Source organism: Malaclemys terrapin, chromosome 2 (genome assembly GCF_027887155.1).
Source record: "Malaclemys terrapin pileata isolate rMalTer1 chromosome 2, rMalTer1.hap1, whole genome shotgun sequence".
Lineage (NCBI taxonomy): Eukaryota > Metazoa > Chordata > Testudines > Emydidae > Malaclemys > Malaclemys terrapin.
This window is the reverse complement of record NC_071506.1, coordinates 160,644,030-160,660,272: the sequence shown is the minus strand read 5'-3', so window position 1 is coordinate 160,660,272 and position 16,243 is coordinate 160,644,030. Positions and strand designations below refer to the sequence as shown.

Below are 16,243 nucleotides of genomic sequence, written 5' to 3'. Positions count from 1 at the left end.
GAAAACTAGCTCAAGGGACCCAGATTAGCTACAAATAAATGAATTAGAGCATCTCCAAGATATAAAAAAGTAGCCTTCAACACACTCTTATTTTAAGGCTTTGATAGATGTTTGGCTCTAATCTTAAAAGGATTTTATAAAATTCTAATCTAGACCTTGAGAATCGCACCTCTACTTCTGCCCTTTCTCTGTAATGCGTAGGGAAGTTTGAATTTTGGTATTGAACGAAAAACTTAAATGTGGCAATTTGAAGTTTAGTGGTAGAATATCTCTAATCCCCTTCATTTTCAGTTTAAATTGATTTTTACTGAAAAAATCCTGGGAAAAGGATGAATACATTTTCCCCCCTGTCCTTCAGTCCACCAAAAGAAACTCTGATATTTACCCAGACAAACTATTAATATTTTTTCCACCCATTTCCACCTGTTTTTGTTGTTGTAATAAACACTGATAAATTCCCGGGAAAAATTAAATAAAATAAAAACCGAAAATGAAGGGCCCTAAATATCTCTTAGTGTGTCTCTTTCTCAGCTATTTGTTGGTCAAATCCAAATGGTTCCCAGTGCTCCCAGAGCATGGATAGGGGAAAAAAGTTTCAGTCAAGTCTGTTTTTTCTTTACTGTTGTTTTTGACAGGGACAGTTAGAACTGCTCAGCAGGTTGGGTCCTCTTGGTTCCCTATTGTAATCCTGCTGCCTACGCGTTTTCCAAGATCTCGCGTTACAGCAACCATCCTCTTCCTTCCAAGGAAAGCTAAAGGCAGCTCTTACTGAAGCCCATCAACTCAGACCTTAGCATCACCAAAAAAGGATTTCCTCTCATCCACTCCCAAGTTCAGGGCTGGGTACATGGCTTCTTTAGTGATTTATTTGGACTCTGAGTCTGAATGACTGGAACTAAAACATTCTGAGAGCAATTTAAAATGTTTTTTAAGAATTAACAGTTCAAAATGAATATTATTAATTTCTCTGCTTTAATTATAAGGAGTCTTTAGAATTAGATGAAATTTTTCAGACTAATAGTTTGTTTGGAAAAAGAAAACTGTTTCAGTATACCTGAAATTATTTGTGACGTTGACGTCAATTCATTGAATAGTTTTGGTCACAAAAATTTGGGGAGGGACTGATGTCATTCACAAAGGAGGAGGAGGTGATCAGGGCCGGTGCTTCCACTAGGCGACTCTAGGCGGTTGCCTAGGGCGGCAGCATTTGGGGGGCGGCATTTTGCCACCCTCAGCGGAAATTCGGCGGCGGGGGGTCCTTCCGCTCCGGATCTTCAGCGGAAATTCGATGGCGGGTCCTTCACTTGCTCCGGGACCCGCCGTCGAAGTGCCCCGAAGACGCGGAACAGAAGGACCCCTGCCGCCAAGGACCCCAGGCCCCCTGAATGCTCAGAGGAGGAGTGCTGCTGCCTAGGGCGGCAAAAATCCTGGCACCGCTCCTGGAGGTAATGATGGTGCCCATTCATAATGACAATGAATACTCATTGTGCCAAGAAAAGTGTGAACATGACTATATAAACTGGTGGACAGGACACTTATCTGGGATCTGGGTGACCCAAGTTCCTGCTCCAATGATTTTTTAAATTATTTATACAAAGTGGAACAGTTTCAACAGAAAGGATTGAGAGACCCACACACCAGAATATACCATAGTCCAGTAGTTAAGGCGCTGTCCTGTAGTGAGTGAGACCCAAGTTCAAATAATTTCTTCGTGTGAGACATAGGAGAAAATTGAACCTCAGTCTCCCACATCTCAGGTGAATGCCCTAATGGCTGGGCTAAAAGTTATAAGGAGGGTGGCACAACCACATCCCCTTCTCTTCCTCTGGCTGTTTTTGTGAATCTAGCCCTTAACAAATGTGTGGAAAATCCATTCAGGGTTTAACCAAAATGGATTTTTTCAGTTCACTGAAATTTTTTGCAATGTTTGTTTCAGTTTGACTTGAAATTATATATTCGGAACTGCCAGGAAACTGAAAAATTAGTTGGAGTCTGGTGGCATCTTAAAGACTAACAGATTTATTTGGGCATAAGCTTTCGTGGGTAAAACACCACTTCTTCAGATGCATGGAGTGAAAATTACAGATGCAGCCATTATATAATGACACACAAAGGGAAGGGAGTTACCTCACAAGTGGAGAACCAGTGTTGACAGGGCCAGTTTGATGAGGGTGGATGTAGTTTGCCAATGAATTTTAGTTCTGCAGTTTCTCTTTGAATTTAACACCATTAATTTGGGCTTGAATAGGGACTGGGAGTGGCTGGCTCACTACAGAAGCAACTTTCTCTCTCCTGGCATTGACATCTCCTCATCTATTATTGGGAGTGGACTACAGTGAAAAATTAGTTGTTTAGGATACTGATGTCAATAATTGCCCTTCTGTAATTGATAACATAATTCCCATTCATCTGAGAAAACAGTATAGTATATATTGCATTTTCAATTTTCTTAACTCTTCTCCAGTGGTAGTGGATGATGCTCACTGATATGGGTGGGAGTGAAATGAGGGCTTGAGCCTCACCTTTAATTGAGGACACCCTCTGGCAGAGGCGGGCTGGAATTGTCAGCGTTTCCCCTTCATTGAGTCAGAAAAGGTTGCTACAGTGTAGCATGCTCCTCCTTCTGGGTGCTGAGCATGTTGCCTCTCCTGGTGTGCACAGAACCTGAATTCTGATTCTCTTTTCTTATACTATCTGTAGAGTGCTGAGGCTTACAAATACAACTGTATTTAAGATAGGTTTCAGAGTAGCAGCTGTGTTAGTCTGTATCCACAAAAAGAACAGGAGTACTTGTGGCACCTTAGAGACTAACAAATTTATTAGAGCATAAGCTTTCGTGGACTACAGCCCACTTCTTCAGAAGCTCTCTCCCATAAGCTGCTTACTGGTCTAACCCTAGTTGTATTCTATATTTCTAATTTTTAAATCTTGAATAATTTTAAATGGTTTATATTCTTACTTTCAACATTCATTAGTTATGGTGTTAGCCACTCTGTCATCTTTTCCTCATACAGTATCTGATATAATTGCCACTTTTAAATTGGCTCTTTTAAGTTAACTCTTTAAAAAGAAAACTACTGTACCTGTATTTGATATCCACTTTAGCAGTGACTTGTCAAACTATATTTCCCTCCCCACCCCCATTTGGGCTTATTATACTTCAGAATTGGTTTGAAAGTGCCCCTGTTTGTACTCGGGTATGAATTTTTTAAAAAGGTATGGGGGAGATACTGTATGTGTATAAAGAGTGCATGTTTACAGTGTGGTTTGGAATTCTCTTTTTAGGATGTTAATATGAAAAAGAAAATGGTCCTACTAATTACTTGTGAGTTTATTTGCACATGTTATATAGTAGGTTGCCATACAATTGGTTATATTTAATCAGATTAAACTTTTATGTCCTTGTTTTCAGGAACTCAGTGTGTCCTCATTGATTTCAGATGGTACAGTCTTCCATGTTCCAGTGACCAAAGCAGTTCAGCTCACTAGGGAAGATGCAGTAAAAACAGCTTTGCTGTTAGAACTTGATATTTCAGTAAGTTGATAAACCTCCTCAGCTGGTGGAAGAAAGGGTAAAAAATATTAATTGGAGAACAAAGTTGTTAAGAATGATGTTATATGCTAATCTTCTGGGTTATATTATTAAAATATCTTTCTACAGTGGGTTGAAGTGTGGGTCAACTGAGATTGATCTTGTTTGTAATACAAAGGATCTCATTCATTCTGTAGAGGTTATGGCCTCACATAAGCTAACTTTTAATAGTTGTTACATATTTTATGTGTTTTATATTCAACTAGTTTACTAGTCTTAATAATTCATTGCTAGTAATTTAACAAGAGTCTTTATTTAGATACATAATTAACATATGCAGAGCATCTTAACTCAGATCAATCTATCAGTCCCACATGACATCAACTCACTCCTCCCACTGTCAGCTCCCACACCCTAGAGAGTCCATTCGTTTTCTTAAAGACACAGTAACACCACATCTACTTTTAATTTTTTTAGCACAAATTTATTTGTGTGTGTGTGTCTCTGTCTGTCTACAAAATCAGAATTAACTGCTTGCTGTAAGTGTTTTAACAAGTCTTCTTTGATACAATGACCATCTAACTTCTGTATTTGCTATAATATTGAAGTTGCTCTTATGACTTAGAGGGATGATGTCATTTTCATTTTCTTGCTGCTCTTGATGCAGTATTATATAATTTCTTTTTTCAGCTGAGTTTGACAATTGAAGGTAACAATTGCAAATGTCTCCAATTTTGTCTATACACTTGACCATCATTAGTCACGTCACAAGATTGAGGTGTTACGTCTTTTGTTACAGTGGCTTTCTGAGCCCAATTTCTACCATTTAGATATGTACTCTATCATTTGGTTTCAAATAAGGTAGTTCATGCGTTCCTTTATCATAATAATTCTTTTGATACAAATGTGACTGATATTTATATTTACTTCTTTCCTTATTTCATTCAAATTTGTTTTTCACTTCTGAGTAACTTTTAGCTAATTTTTGTAAACTTCTTTCAATTCTTTTTATAACTTCCCTTACTCATGGTACCATGTGTTGTTCTATATTCAAGTAATCCACTCGTCTTTAATATATATATAGCGTTGTTGTAGCCATGTCGGTCCAATGATATTAGAGCGACAAGAGATATTGGGTGAGGTAATATCATTTATTGGACCAACTTCTGTGGATGAGAGAGCCAAGCTTTTGAGCCACACAAAGCTCTTCTTCAGTTCTGGGAAAAGAACTCCAAGCATCACAGGTGGAACAGATTGTTTAGCATAGGCAGGTAGCACATATTCTAAGAGATCGTTCAAGGTAGAGAGGCCCATTAATACCTCTGTAGTCAGAGGACAAAAAGAGGGGGTTACAGATTGTTGTAATAAGCCATAAATGCAGTGTCTATATTTAGTCCATGATTTTTAGTGCCTAGCAGAATTACGAATTTAAGATCCCAGGCTTGTCTTCTGAAAGTGTTGTGTAGGTTTCCTTTGAGGATGAGGACTTATAGGTCAGACATAGAGGATTGCTTTGTGAAACATCACAAACATCACATCTACCATAATCTCTCTACCACCGAATGGATAGCCATACCGACCCTGAGATGTAACCACCAGATACTGATGAAACTAGCAGATGAAGGGGGTGTCATCATAGTCCTCAACCGTGATGACTACATTAATGACATCATCTACTAGAAAGAATTCAAAGAAGCCCTCACACCACAATTTACCCAGGAACTCAAGGATATCATCAAATCATTCCCCAAACAACTCCAAGCGAAACTCTAAAAACTCTTCTTCCACAAACCCACCCCATGGACATTCTGCATGGACAGATGGCCTAAAATTCCTCATAGATTTCCACCACAACTTCTTACCAACAGAAGTTGGTCCAATAAAAGATATTACCTCAGCCACCTTGTCTCTCTAGTCTTTAATAATAATTCATTGCTTGTAAATTAACTATCTTTATTAAATACATAGCTGACGTATATACAGAGCATCTGAACTCAGGTCAGTCTCTCAGTTTAACCTCAAACCAACGGCTTCCTCCAGCTGTCAGCTCCTACATCCTGGAGATTCTGTTCATTCTCTTAAAGCCACATTAATATCACAGTGACTTCTATTAATTTTGGATTGAGTGAGATTGGTTTTGTGGAAGATTCTTTCAATAAAAGAAAGGGGTTAAAGTAACCAGAAATGAGGAAATTGAGGGGAAAAGTTGATGCCAGGAAAAATGACAAAAAGACTCCATGAATACACAACTTTGAAGATGTTTTGAAACACTGGCTAATAAGGTAAAACTTATATTCCATGATACTTAATCAATGCTTGCATGTATCTTCCTTGCATTGTGTAGCAGGTATGAGGCCCGGTCAAGTGATCTGGGCACAAGACAGGAAGCTAGGAATTCCTGAGTCTAATTCTGGCTTTGACACTGACTTTCTTTGTGTCTCCATATCACTTAAACTCTCTACCTCTATTTTCCTAGTTGTAAAAACAGAATGACTTGACTGTACTAAGGGAAAACTAGAGGAAAAGCACGATACAAGAGCTAGGTGGTATTGTATGGATATTGTTTAAATAAAGATAGCATTTTTATCAATGTACTCTATACAGCCAGTATAGAATTCTACTGCAGTGATATCACAGTCTGTTCAATTCTGTAGGTCCTTAAAGTAACTTCTGTAGGCTCTTTAACCCTATTGGTTTAATTTTTTTTTTATAATGACTCCAAGATCTTTGTTGAGTGGTAACAGCTAATTTAGATCCCATCATTTTATATATATAGTTGGGATTATGTTTTCCCATGTGCATTACTTTGCTTTAGGCAGTCAAGTGACTAAAAAAAGTAATCACAATTAAATGTGAGATTAAATTAATTGTACTGTTAAACAAGAATAGAATACCATTTATTTAAATAGTTTTGGATATTTTCTACATTTTCAAACATATTGATTTCAATTACAACACAGAATACAAAGTATACAGTGCTCACTTTATATTTTTGATTACAAATATTTGAACTGTAAAAAAACCCCAAAGAAATAGTATTTTTCAATTAATCTAATACAAGTACTGTAGTGCAATCTCTTTATCATGAAAGTTGAACTTACAAATGTAGAATGATATACAAAAAATAACTGCACTTAAAAATAAAACAATGTAACACTTTAGTGCCTACAAGTCCACTCAGTCCTACTTCTTGTTCAGCTAATCACTCAAACAAGTTTGTTTACATTTGCAGGAGATAATGCTGCCCGCTTCTTGTTTACAATGTCCCCTGAAAGTGAGAACAGGCATTCACATGGCACTGTTGTAGCCGGCGTCGCAAGATATTTATTTGCCAGATGCACTAAAGATTCATATGTCCCTCCATGCTTCAACCACCATTCCAGAGGACATGCGTCCCTACTGATGACAGGTTCTGCTTGATAACGATCCAAAGCGGTGCGGACTGAGGCACATTTTTTTTTATTATCTGAGTCAGATGCCACCAGCAGAAGGTTGATTTTCTTTTTTGGTGGTTCGGGTTTTGTAGTTTCCACATTGAAGTGGTTCTCTTTTAACTCTTCTGAAAGCATGTTCCACACCTCCTCCCTCTCAGATTTTGGACAGCACTTCAGATTCTTAAACCTTGGGTCCAGTGCTGTAGCTATCTTTAGAAATCTCACATTGGTACCTTCTTTGTGTTTTGTCAACTCTGCAGTGAAAATGTTCTTAAAATTAACAATGTGCTGGGTCATCATCCAAAACTGCTATAACATGAAATATAGGGCAGAATGCAGGTAAAACAGAGCAGGAGACATGCAGTTCTCCCCCAAGGAGTTCAGTCATAAATTTAATTACCCCCCCCCCCCTTTTTTTTTTTTTAAACGAGCATCATCAGCATGGAAGCATGTCCTATGGAATGGTGGTCGAAGCATGAAGGGGCATACAAATGCTTAGCATATCTGGCACATAAATACCTTGTAATGCCGGTTACAAAAGTGCCATACAAATGCCTGTTCTCACTTTCAGGTGACATTGTAAATAATAAGCGGGCAGCATTGTCTCCCATAAATGTAAACAAACTTATTTGTGTGAGCGGTTGGCTGAACAAGAAGTAGGACTGAGTGGATTTGTAGTTTGTAAAGTTTTACATACACCTCTACCCCGATATAACGCGGTCCTCAGGAGACAAAATCTCACCGTGTTATAGGTGAGACCGCGTTATATCGAACTTGCTTTGGCCCCCTCTGTTCCTTGTTCCCTGACCGCCCCCTTCCAGAGACCCCTGTCCCTAATCACCCCCAGGATCCCACCCCCTACCCTACCCCCCCTGCTCCCTGTCCCCTGACTGCTCCGACCCCTATCCACACATCTCGCTCCCTGACAGGCACTCGCCGGCAGCAGTGGGAAGCAGAGCAACGTGGCCCCAGCCCACTCGACTCTGCCACCTCCCAGCCGCGGCGCTCTGCTTCCCGCCACCAGTGAGTGCGGGGAGGTTGGGGAAAGGATGCCCCCCGTACTCACTGGCGGCGGGAAGCAGAGTGCCGCAGTTGGGAGCTGGCGGAGTAGAGCGGGCTGGGGCCGGGCTGCTCCACTTCCGCTGCTGCTGGAGAGTGCGGGGGGGATCCCTTCCCCCAAACCCTCTCCCCCGAGCGACATGGCTGAGGCCGGGGCGAGGGAAGTGGAGCGGGCTGCTCCCGCCCCCCCGCTAATCCCTCAGGCCACTCTGGGACTGCGGGGCCCCCAAAATTGCCCCCCCACAGCTCCTGCCTCCTAGACCATGGGGTGGGGAAGCCCCTGACTGCCCCCGAGACCCTCAGCCCCTTATCCAACTCCTTGGCCCCAGCCCAGCACCCTTAACATGCTGCTCAGAGCAGCATGTCAGAGCTTTACCACATTGTATGCGAACCCATGTTATATCGGGTCACGTTATATCGGGGTAGAGGTGTAGTTTTGTTTTGAGTGCAATTATGTAACAAACAAACAAACCTGCACTTTCATGATAAAAAGATTTCACTGCAGTACTTGTATATGGTGAATTGAAAAATAATATTTCTTCTGTTTATCATTTTACAGTGAAAATATTTGTAATAAAAATAACATAATGTGAGTACTATACACTTTGTTTTGTGTTGTAATTTAAATTAATATACTTGAAAAGGTAGAAAATCCACAAACATTTAATAAATTTCAATTGGTAATTCTATTGTTTTACAGTGTGATTAAAAGTGCGATTAATCGCGATAAATTTTTTGAGTTAATCACATGAGTTAACTGCGATTAATCAACAGTCCTACTTTGCATTTATCAACACTGAATTTCATGTGTCATTTTGTTTCCCAGTCACCCAGTTTTCGAGATCCCTTTGTAACTCTTTTTTAAGTCTCTAAAGAGACTTAACTATCTTGAGCAATTTTATATCATCTGCAAATTTGGCCACCTCATTGTTTATCCCTTTTTCAAGATCATTTATGAATATGTTGAACAGCACTGGTTCTGGTACAGATCCCTGAAGGACACTGCTATTTACCTCTCTCCATTCTGAAAACTGATAATTTATTCCTACCCTTTGTTTCCTGTCTTTTAACCAGTTCCTGACCTATGAGAGGACGTTCCCTCTTATCCCATTACTGCTTACTTTGCTTAAGAGTCTTTGGTGAAGGACCTTGTCAAAGGTTTTCTGAAAGTTCAAGTGCACTATATCCACTGGATCACCCTTGTCTTCATGTTTGTTAACCCCCTTAAAGAATTCTAATACTTTGGTGAGGCCTGATTTCCCTTTAGAAAAAAGCCATATTGTCTCTTCCACAACAAATCGTGTTCATGTTTGTGTCTAATAATTCTGTTTCATCCAGTTTGCAGATATTGAACTTAAGCTTATCAGCCTGTAATTGCCAGGATCGGCTTTGGAACCTTTTTAAAAAATTGGTGTCACATTAGTTATCCTCGAGTTATCTGTTATAGAAGCTGCTTTAAATGATAGGCATTGTGCAATTTTATATTTGAATTCCTTCAGAACTCTTGAGTGAATACCATGTTGTCCCAGTGACTTATTACTGTTTAATTTATTGATTTGTTCCAAAACCTCCTCTATTAATGCTTCACTCTGGGATACTTCCTCAGATTTGTCACCAAAAAATGAATGGTTCAGGTGTGGGAATCTTCCTCTCAACGTCTGCAGTGAAAACTTCCTTGCATGCTCCTTTAGCATCTTGATCGTTCAGTGGCCCCAGTAATTGTTTGACAGGCTTCCTGCTTCTGATGTATTTAAAAAAAAAAAAAAAAAAAATTTGCGCTAGTTTTTTGAGTCTTTGGTCAGTTGTTTTTCAAATTCTTGTTTAGCATGCCTAATTATGGTTTACCTTTTGACTTGCTAGAGTTTATGCTCCTTTCTGTTTTCCTAAGTAGGATTTAACTTTCATTTTTTAAAGGATGCCTTTTTGCCTCTAACCACTTACTTTACTTTGTTTAGTCATGATGGTACTTTTTTGGTCCTCTTACTATGTTTTTTAATGTGGAGTATATATTTAATTTGAGCCTTTATTATAATGTTTTAAAAAGGTTTAAGGTTTAAGGGCATTCATCCACGAAAGCTTATGCTCCAATACATCTGTTAGTCCTAAAGGTGCCACAGGACTCTGTTGCTTTTTACAGATCCATACTAACACGGCTACCCCTCTGATACTTTGCTTAGTAATAAGTCATCAGTTAACATCATGCACCTCAGCCAAATAAAGAGACTACAACCTCTTATTTATTCAGAGATCTAGTTTTATGTTTAATTTTCTTTGAATTTCTCTTACTTGTGCTAATTTTCTCAGGAAAAGGAAATAATTGTATATCATTATAATCACCATTTACCGAAGTATTTTAACCTGCTAATTTTCTGTTAATGGTAACAAATTTATGTAAATTGTTCACCATGAAGATTTAATATTGATTTAAATCTCCAGAAATAGAAAAACAATATACACAGCTAATGGTGAATCGGGGCCTCTTGTATAAACAAATCTCCTTGTAAACACATTTTTTTCTTCATAAACTGTTTAACTGGGCTTATTATATATTTGAAAATCTCTTTGACCTGTAAGAGACTAGGTTTCCTAAGTAGAAAGCTTAAATTTAAAAATAAAAGGTTACATGCTTAGATTTCTGATGTACCAGGGCCAAATATAATAAAAATATAAAATGATGGTGTAGTGTTAAACAGCAAGATTTTGTTTTATGAGTGTGGAGAAAATGGGCCAGGGTTTATTACACAGCTTTATAGAAAAAAAATCTTTATTTTATAACAGAAAACAACATTTTGCTACCAACCTGGAGATGCCTTCTGTGTCATATGCCCCAACAATGCCAGGGAGGTGCAAGAACTTCTTCATCTCTTGGGACTTTCAGAAAGGAAAGAGTGCTTTGTTTGCTTAAAGATTAAACAAGCCACTAAAAAGAAAGGTAATATATAAATGCACTATTAATCAAGAAATAATGCTTGTTTGCCTATTTAAATATAATGAAAGCTCATAGGTGTGAACATTTTGGCTTGAATTTTTCAAATGTTAGGACATTTGGTCATTTAATCTTATTGGCACTTAAAAAGAAGGTGCGGGGAGGGGGGTGTGCAAAACAATGACCATGATTTTACTAGGTATATCTCTAACAATCAGAAGCCCTGTCCTGGTGAAACAAACTATTTTACTAAGATTACATTTGCAATTTTTAAATCTGTGCTCTTCTTTGAGTGTTCTTGGCATATTGGATATATGCTGACTAGTGCTTTTGACCGATGCAGCCTTCTACTAGTAATGCCTGGAAGAGCACTCCTCCTTGCCCCTTCCCTCAGTGTTTGAGGACATTCTGAGAATGGGGCTGTAAAAGGTGGCGTGGCAGTGGTTGCTGCCTCAGTTCCTTCCAGCCACATGACCAGATGTGAGCATTCTTTGCATTCAAGATCCTTAGTATGATAGGTGCCTTACTTTTTAAATAGTTAGACATTTGTAAATAGTTAATGTTAGTATTACTGTTACTTAGCTATGGTGGAGCCAAAGATCAAGAAATATAGATTTAAAAGATGTGCATCTTATCACAGTTTTCCTGGCATCAGATACCCATGCTGCATGCCTAAAATGTTTAGGAAAAGGGCACTCTCCTACTCCTTATACTATCTCTTGGTCTTTCACACTGTGAACTAGAAGGGAGAGACAGAACAGGCTCCAGGCCCTCCTTCTACTAGAAATCTTATCAGTTAAAATCTCCAGTTCTGAAATTTCTAAGACTTTTTTTTCTAAATTTCTAAGGAAAATGAAAATAAGAGGCCGGCTCCAGGCTCAGATCCTGCTCTTGGGGGAATTCTGCACCACTGTACAATGCAGAATTTGCACAGAGTTAATGTTCTGCACAGAATTTCATTTTCCCCCATATAATTGGTACTGCAGAGCTGCTGGCTACCACTGGGGTACACTGAACTTGGCAGAACCCAACTCCCTGTCTCGCAGTGCGCCTGCATGGGAGATGTGGGCAGGCTGCGGTTCCCAGGTTTGCCAGCCTTGCTTGGCCACATGGTGCAGCCAGGCTCCCACACTATGTGACAGCTGCCAGAGCCAGCTAGCTGCACCCCATGGGGAGCTCCACGTAGGGGCTGCTGCTTTCCGAGAGGTGAGACGGAGGGTAATGGGGGGGAAGGGGAGAGACACATAACTTGAGTTGTTCCGGGGACGGCTGAACCTTTAAATTGTACCCCCTCAATATGACCAGATATGGCTTGTCTCTGCACGACAGTAACAAAGCTGGACGGGTTGGAGCCTGTGGCTGGGCTCTGAGGGGAGGGGTGTGGATGTGTGGCCCCTTGGCTAGGCTCTCAGGGGGCTCGTCTGTGGGTGTCTGAGTCAGAGGGGTCCCACACAACCCCTTCCAGCACCCTTCAAATATCCCTTCCCAGTACACACACACACACACCCATCCAGCAGCCCTTAAATATCCCCTCCAACACTTCCAACTCGACTCACCTTGCAGTTCCCCCTCTTATTTCTCCCTGGCAGTGTCCTCTATTTGGGAACTTTAAAATCTGGTAACCCTATGGTGAGGAGGACACAAAAACCCAAAGAATTGGAGGAGCAGAGTTTCCCTCAAGATGTGCCTAGCGTGTGACACACCCAGACTGAGGTGCGTGACAAAAGCATAACAAAGAAACAGGAACTGGGTTGTTAGGGTTTCTTTAACTCTCTGCTCCTGGAGGAATCTTTTTTGTTGTCTGTACTATTACAGACGTACGTGACAGGTATTTTGAAATTACCTTGATCGATCGGTCCTTCAGCCCTCGTACAGATTGCACCAATCACAACACGTCTTTCATTCTTCTCGTATCCTGGCCATGCCTTTTCATGATAAAATCTTCCCATCTCTTTGGCGGTTGGCCGAGTGGTTGTTTCAGTTCCCATGGGTACCACTCAGTGACAGCTGCAGTCCATTGATTGTCAGTGAACCTTGCTATATGCCCGACCCATCTCATTTTATTATGCCTGCTCTCAACAACAACGTCTTGCACTTTACTCTGCTGTCTGATCACTTCTGATTCTCAGACATACATTTCAAGGCCAGAAGGGACCATCATGATCATCTAGTCTGATCTCGTGCATATTGCAGGCCACAGAACTTGACCCATCCGCTCCTGTAGTAGACCCATAACCTTTGGCTGAGTTACTGAAATCCTCAAATTAAGATTTAAAGACTTCAAGTTACAGTCACTCCACCATTTACTCTAGTTTAAACATGCAAGTGACCCATCCCCCATGCTGCAGATGAAGGTGAAAACCCCCCAGGGTCTCTGCCAATCTGACCCGGGGGGAAATTCCTTCCTGACCCCAAATATGATGGTCATTTGGACCCTGAGCATTTTGGCAAGACCCAACAGACAGACACTTGGGAAGGAATTCTCTGTAGTAACTCAGAGCCCTCCCAATTTAATGTCCCATCACCAGCCATTGTGAATATTTGCTACTAGCAGTCACGAATCAGCTACATGCTGTTGTAGGCAGTTTCATCATACATAAATTTATCAAGCTCAGTCTGAAAGAAGAGTTAGGTTGTTTGCCTGCACTGCTCCCCTTGGAAGGCTGTTCCAGAACTTTACTCCTCTAATGGAGGGGAGGGGGAGAGAGAGAGAGAGACAGACAGACACACTGTGTGAGCTGGCTGCCGGGGAAGTCTCAGAAACCAGGCGCTGTCTCTTTAAGAAAGGCACTCACTCACGGTTTAGACCTCAGACTGGAGGAGCTCCGAGTCATCCTGACCCAGGCTGTCCCCTCTCCCCTGCTCTGTGGAGATGGGGTACAGGGGCGGGGGAGATGGACACCCTAACATCAGCCCCCCTGCTCTGTACAGCCAGCAGGAGGGTCCTGGGAGCAGCTGCAGGACAGCAACATGGCTGCAAAGCAGCGGGGGGAGGGGTAGCTTAACACACGCTGCTGGATGTGCGCACTCTGCTAATCAACTGGGTGGCACTTGAATTTCTCCTTGGCGGCTGCCCAACCATGTAGCTTACAGGGAACACAGATTCCAACCATTCTGGACTTGCTCCAAGAAGGCATGGACAGAGGCCTTCAGTCCTGTATCATTGCATGTCAAATGTCTGCTTTTAGTAGCAGGCTATTCGCAAAATCCTCATGCTCCCTGGCAGACAGTCCACAAATAGCCACATTCCTTTGAGCAGTCCAATAAGCCACACCAGCAGTCAGGCAGCTATTCCCAAAATGGGACCTTCCGCTAGTTTTGAGACTCTGACTTCAGCGTTGGCCTTTTATTTATCTATTAACACTTGTTTCTTAGTAGCGGTCATGTCTGCCAGGCGAGTGTTGGAACTGGCAACGTTATCTATACAGGAACTTTACTTTGTGTTACACAAAGATAAGGTGGAGCTAAGGCCACCAGAATCCTGTCTTCCTAAAGTAAATTCCTCTTTCCATAGTTTCCAACAGGTTTGATTCTTCTATTCTGTCCAAAACACAACATCCAACTGAAAAGGTGTGGCACACCTTAGGTTTTCAATACTCTTCTGAGCTCTATCTCAGGCATAGAGACTCCACAAGAATATTGGGCTCCCTATTTGTGTCCTTCCACCTGAAATGCAGGGACTCAGAGCTTTCAAGTTCTCCATTGTTAGGTGGATTAGAATATGTATTGTGGAAGCCTACAGATCAGAGATTCCTGTCCCAGAAGGGATCAAGGCTCACTTCCTGAGTTCCTTAGCAACCTCATGGCAGAATGACCAAATGTTTCCATTTCAGAAATTTGCGAAGCAGCTGTGACGAGGTTCCCAGTGTGCAACCTGGACTGTGGGACCACTGAGCCCTCCAATCCAACCAACCTGGGTGGCCTCTGACATTGTGATGCTGATGTCAAGCTCCAGGCCTCTGATAGGCATTGCACTCACACAGACATCCACAGACACCCAACTGAGTTTCATGAATGATCTCCTAGCCACTCATAAACCATCAATAGGGAGGCTCCAGCCAGTTCCCTCCAGCTCCCCAGTCTTGCACCCCAGAACTGTACCGTTTTGCACTGGTCAGAAGTCTGGCAAGCGTAAGTTTATTACCTAGTTCGCCGCTTTGCCAAAGGAAAGTGGACATGCACCAGCCTTTGTAACCTGAGCTGAGATTTCCCAAGCACTTTAGACAAAGTCACTGGTAAGGATAAAACATTAAAATAAATGTATTAACTACAGAAAAATTTTTAGTGATTATAAGTGATAGGCATAAAGGTCAGAGAGTTACCTTAAGAAAATAAAAAGTAAACATTCTAAATCCTAAACTTTTAGTCTAAGCAAGAGTTGACTCAAATAGCTTTTCTCACCCTAACAGATGGTACAAACAGGCTATAGTTCCTCAACACAAAGGCTGAGAATAACTTCCAACTTGGGAATCAAACTTCCCTAGTTCAAATTTTGTCTTTCAGACGTTCTTCCAGCTGTCGAGATGTGGGGGAGAAAGGCCCATTGATGATGGCACTTTCTCTTTTTATCCCTTCTTCCAGCTACTAGAAAGATCCTTGCAGTTATGTGGGGGTCAGGCAGTTCCTATTCGTCAAGCAGTTTCCATTGTGCATGTGCCTTCTCTGGAAGCCTCTGGGATAGCAAATTGTGTGTTGATGAGCCAATAACAACTATCTGGCTATCAATGGCTACTCCTTTGTTGTAACTGAAAGGCTGGTTGTGGCTGTTCTCAACCTCACAACATATTTCAGTAACACTTCATAACTTCACATACAATGATAGTACATACTATCCAACAGATTATTATTGTTCAACAGATCAAAACTTACAAAATGATACCTCACAAGGCATACTTTGTTTATAATCATATCACAGTGGTGAGTAGGGGGTTTCAGGGTATGACTGATGTACAGAGTGTCACTTGGTCTACAATTTAACACCTTCATTAAACACTACAAGGTGGACCTTTTATCTTCTGCAGAGACCTCCTTTGGCAGGCAAGTGCTGCAGGCAGTGGCCAAGAAATAGACTTTTGAGAGAGCTCACAAAAAGGGGGATACTTTTTTCCTATCAGACTTTTGTTTCATAACCCTCCCTACATCTGTTCACTGCTCGCTACTTCCCAGCATTCAGAATTGTGGGAGATGCTGTGCTGTAGAACAGAAGATTTCTTATTGATAATTTTCATTCTGCTCGCAGCATCTTCCACAATTCTACCCACCCTGGATGGCTCATAACTTAAGCGTCAGATA

The 16,243-nt window shown here is 41.1% G+C and overlaps 1 protein-coding gene across 4 annotated transcripts in view; it reads left to right on the top strand.

Moving 5' to 3' along the window:
- The window catches only part of MTRR (5-methyltetrahydrofolate-homocysteine methyltransferase reductase), a 119,286-nt gene that overhangs the window by 25,409 nt on the left and 77,634 nt on the right, over nucleotides 1–16,243 (top strand). For 3 of the 4 annotated variants that reach the window (XM_054018112.1, XM_054018115.1, XM_054018113.1), the window contains 2 exons: nucleotides 3,413–3,535; nucleotides 10,804–10,957. In XM_054018112.1, the coding sequence (XP_053874087.1) occupies nucleotides 3,413–3,535; nucleotides 10,804–10,957 (277 nt within the window). The remainder of the gene's footprint in view (nucleotides 1–3,412; nucleotides 3,536–10,803; nucleotides 10,958–16,243) is intronic. The other variant, XM_054018114.1, reaches the window with a different exon arrangement.